The sequence below is a fragment of the Egretta garzetta genome, unplaced genomic scaffold, assembly GCF_000687185.1.
Source record: "Egretta garzetta isolate BGI_Z169 unplaced genomic scaffold, ASM68718v1 scaffold313, whole genome shotgun sequence".
NCBI classification, from domain to species: domain Eukaryota; kingdom Metazoa; phylum Chordata; class Aves; order Pelecaniformes; family Ardeidae; genus Egretta; species Egretta garzetta.
Window position 1 is genome coordinate 835,530 of NW_009259063.1, and position 3,661 is coordinate 839,190.

General features: G+C 45.2%; 1 protein-coding gene across 1 annotated transcript in view; it reads right to left on the bottom strand.

Moving 5' to 3' along the window:
• Positions 1-1,315: 1,315 nt before the first annotated feature.
• The window catches only part of EOMES (eomesodermin), a 2,627-nt gene continuing 281 nt past the window's right edge, over positions 1,316-3,661 (bottom strand). Inside the window, exons 2-5 of the mRNA XM_009635144.1 lie at positions 3,499-3,620; positions 2,883-3,041; positions 2,732-2,793; positions 1,316-2,051 (exon numbers count right to left, since the gene is read on the bottom strand). Coding sequence (XP_009633439.1) covers positions 1,316-2,051; positions 2,732-2,793; positions 2,883-3,041; positions 3,499-3,620 — 1,079 coding nt within the window. The remainder of the gene's footprint in view (positions 2,052-2,731; positions 2,794-2,882; positions 3,042-3,498; positions 3,621-3,661) is intronic.

Here is a 3,661-nt window from a genome sequence, read left to right on the forward strand (position 1 = left end):
CAAACAAAATCCCAACAGGTAACAGCTACTAGCAGCATCCCGATAAGCAGAGTATAAGGGATGAAGCTGCAAGGAAAAACTTTTGCAAGGGATGGTTAAGACTTCAGAGACACCTCAGCCCCTGTTCCTCAGGAATGCAGCACCTCAAGGACTGGGCTCCCTCCTCCTCCCCCCCCCAAGCTGGGATATGTGATGGAGGCAAAGAAAAGGCAGAGCGCCACCCCCTCTTACCCCTGGCACCACCACATTTATTAAAAATGACTACTATGTACATAGAAAAAGAAAACAACCAAGTTTTTTTGGGAGAGGTTCATGTGCCAGTGCTCTAGGGCTGATCAGTTTAAAATGGCTGAAACTATAGGCAAGAAGAGTGGGTAAGTTACAACACTTCCAGTTTTGTACAGGGCAGCTGAAAAAAGTCACTTTACATACACATAAACAGAAATCCCTTAAAATGGTTTTTTGTTTGCAATGCTCCATATGCTAACTTTGATTAACCAAAAAAGAAAGCCTTTTGAACTTCAAAGCACCACCGGAGGTCCTTCTGACTGAACAGCTATAGTTCAACTATTTATATATTATTCCACAATATTCTACAGTGTACCTAGACAAAACACAACTGTACACTTTGTTTTTGGCCACCTCGATAAAGGTTAGGCTTTTGGGATGGAGGCATGTTTTTCTTAATGCAAGTTCTAAACTAAGAAAAGTCAGATTTGGTCATTGTAACCCCATCGTTAGCAATAAGACCTTCAAGTCAAAATCCTGCCTGGCAAGCAGGCCTTATCTTGGCCGTCTTCTGCCAAAGAAAGCCTTAGCTGAGCGATAGCAGCCTCAGCCAACCGTGCTACAGACAAGGGCTGAAGAAGCCAGCTCAGTCTAAAGCAGAACATAGCATTTGTGCAGGTCCCTGCAACACAGCTCCCTTTTGTGAGAGGGGCAGGCAGGGAAGAAAATTAAATTTGGGATCCTACCCCCTCCTATTTCCTTGCTCAGGAGTGCATAGATTTGATCGGGCCTCTGAGCCAAGCCTAACTGTACACTTTAGTGTCTCCAATAAATAAGCCACATCATAAAAATCTAGGCTCCTGCTTACAGCTTCCACATGTGGTTCCTTCTAAAAGAGGGGAAGAATTCTACCATCCTTTGCTCTTTTCCCTACTTTGTCACCTGCAACAGTCAAAAACCTTTGGCACCTTCTTTAGAATTGCACACAACAATTCAAGGTGGAAGGCAAGAGTCTTTTTGGCAATTGTAATGCAAAAAAAACCAAGGCCACCCTGAAAAAATTAGCCAATTGGAACAAAAGGATGCTTTAAGAACTAGTATAGAACGCGTAGTAGCCCATGCCTTTTGAAGTGTCTTTGCTATAGTCCTCAGCATTAACGTCCTCGCATTTCATAGTCGGGGAGTTTTCATTGCTGGAAGTGCTAGGGGAGAGCCGTCTTCTCTTACAAGCACCCGTGTAGACCCCAGAATCATTTGAATCTAGAGACTTTATGGAGGGTGGAGTCTCTATCCAGGATGAGCCGATTTCTTCTTTCACCTTCTCCTTGGAAAGCTGGTCTTCAGAGAAGCCTGGAGGACTTGTTCTGGAGGTCCAAGGTAATCCTGTTGTCATTTTCCTCTGGTAAGAGCCCCTGCTCCCCCAGCCTGCCATGGATGGAAGGGTCGGGTCAGGGTAGTACCCCAGAGCATGGGATGTCTGAAGGGGGAGGGATTTAATGCCGTAAGGGAGCAAGGTGCTAGGAGAATACTCCGTCTCGTAGGAGTTCATGTCCAGTTTGTTGGCACTGGGCTGCTGTACAGGCGTGACAAACCACCGCTGAGGAGGGCTGGCCACCTCTTCATTCTGCTGCGGGGAGAGCAAGCCGTTTGTCTGAGGGACGGTTCTCTCACCGTTGTAAAACCTGGCTGGGGGCAGGTTGTTGACAAACTGTTCTTGGAAGAACGGTTGCACGCTGTACCGGGCGCCAGGGACGATCTGGTGGGATCTAGGAGAATCCGTGGGAGATGGAGTTAATCTGTCATTTTCTGAAGCTGTGTACATGCTACAACATAAAAGAGAAATACTGAGCATTGTTCTTTGCAATTCCAGTACAAGAGCCAGACAACACAAAGACACAAACAGGAAGAAACAAGAGTTATTTCTTAATTAGAACCACAGCTAGGTTTAACAGGATGGCTGTTCATTTTTATCCAATTTAGGACTTCAGTTTGTTTTTCCTAGAGCAGTACAAAATTTACAGTATTGCTGCCACAAGTACACACTTGTTCTCTGCCAGCCAACCCGTTTTAAATGAGGTACAGCACCTTCCTCCCAGAAGCCATACTTGTACACATACAGCTCCAGCTTTTCAAGGGCCATTTGATGCTAGAAAGAGCATTAGGCAAGTCTTCTGCTGACAATTTGAAGAAGCTGCCTGCTCTGTGGAGATACCACACACACTACTGCCAGTCTGCAGGTCAGCTAGGTTCTGCCAGTACAAGTTTTATACCAAAATTGAGAAGCCTGCTGGAAGACAGGTCAAGACAATACAGTAACTCTTCAGACAGACATTTAATGGCTTTGAAAGGAGTGCATCAGCTTAGCAAAGCTGCCGGTAGAAGTATTGCTACTTCCAAGTAACTGAAGTAGTGTCTAAAGAAACTCTCTTCTGACATGCATTTCAGGCCAGAACCTTGCCTCCTAGGCAGAGACAGCTGCAAAAGAAGACATATGTGTACTTACGAGTCATAGTTGTCTCTGAAGCCTTTTGCAAAAGGATTATGGTCAATTTTGAGCTGGGTAATCTAAAAGTGAAACCAGAATATGGTAAGATGGGATGCTGAACCCACAAGACAATTTTATTCTTATTGTTGTTCTATATACCCATGCTTACATCAGTGTTCTGATACGCTGTCACTGCTATAAACTGCGTTTCAGGGAAAATAAATGTTTGAGTCTTCGAGGAATCATTCAGATCTTCAACACCATCTTCAGTCACTTCCACAATGTGAAGCCGGGGCTGGTACTTGTGTAGAGATTGCAGTACTATCATCTGAAAGGAACCATGGAAGAGACAGGATCCTTAGACAAACTGCATCTAACATTAAAATATCTATTTTATAGCCCAAGATTTTCTTCCTGTAAATTGCAATCTTTTGACCTGGGAGTAGAGCAGTTTTAACTGTTAGCAGAAGATGATTCACAGCTCGTAGCCCTGTTTCACTAGGTTACTAAACGTGTAAATGCAGGAAATCAAGAGCTATTGGCTACACTCCCACGTTTTGATCAAATCCAGAGATAGATGTATCAGCTAAAGACAAAGAAATTTACACGTTATTTCTGACGTTGCTTCTCCTTATGAAGACAATCAGAAAACAAGATCTACAGCCCAGTTCAAGAAGGGAACAAATCGCAAGATGTAGCATCTCGATTAAATGCTGTAAAGCCCCAAAACCCCAGGGCTCCCCCGGCTGAGCCGCAGCCACCGTTACCTCCCCACCCCATTTTACCTGGGCGTTGTTGTTGTTAGCACCTTTATTGTTCGTCAGCTTCAGTTTCCCGAAAGAAATCTCCTGCCTCATCCAGTGAGCCCCGGTGTTGGGCGACTCGGGGTGGACGTACACCTTGTTGCCTAGGGAAGACGAGGGGGTGAAGCGGCCGCCGGGCACGGGC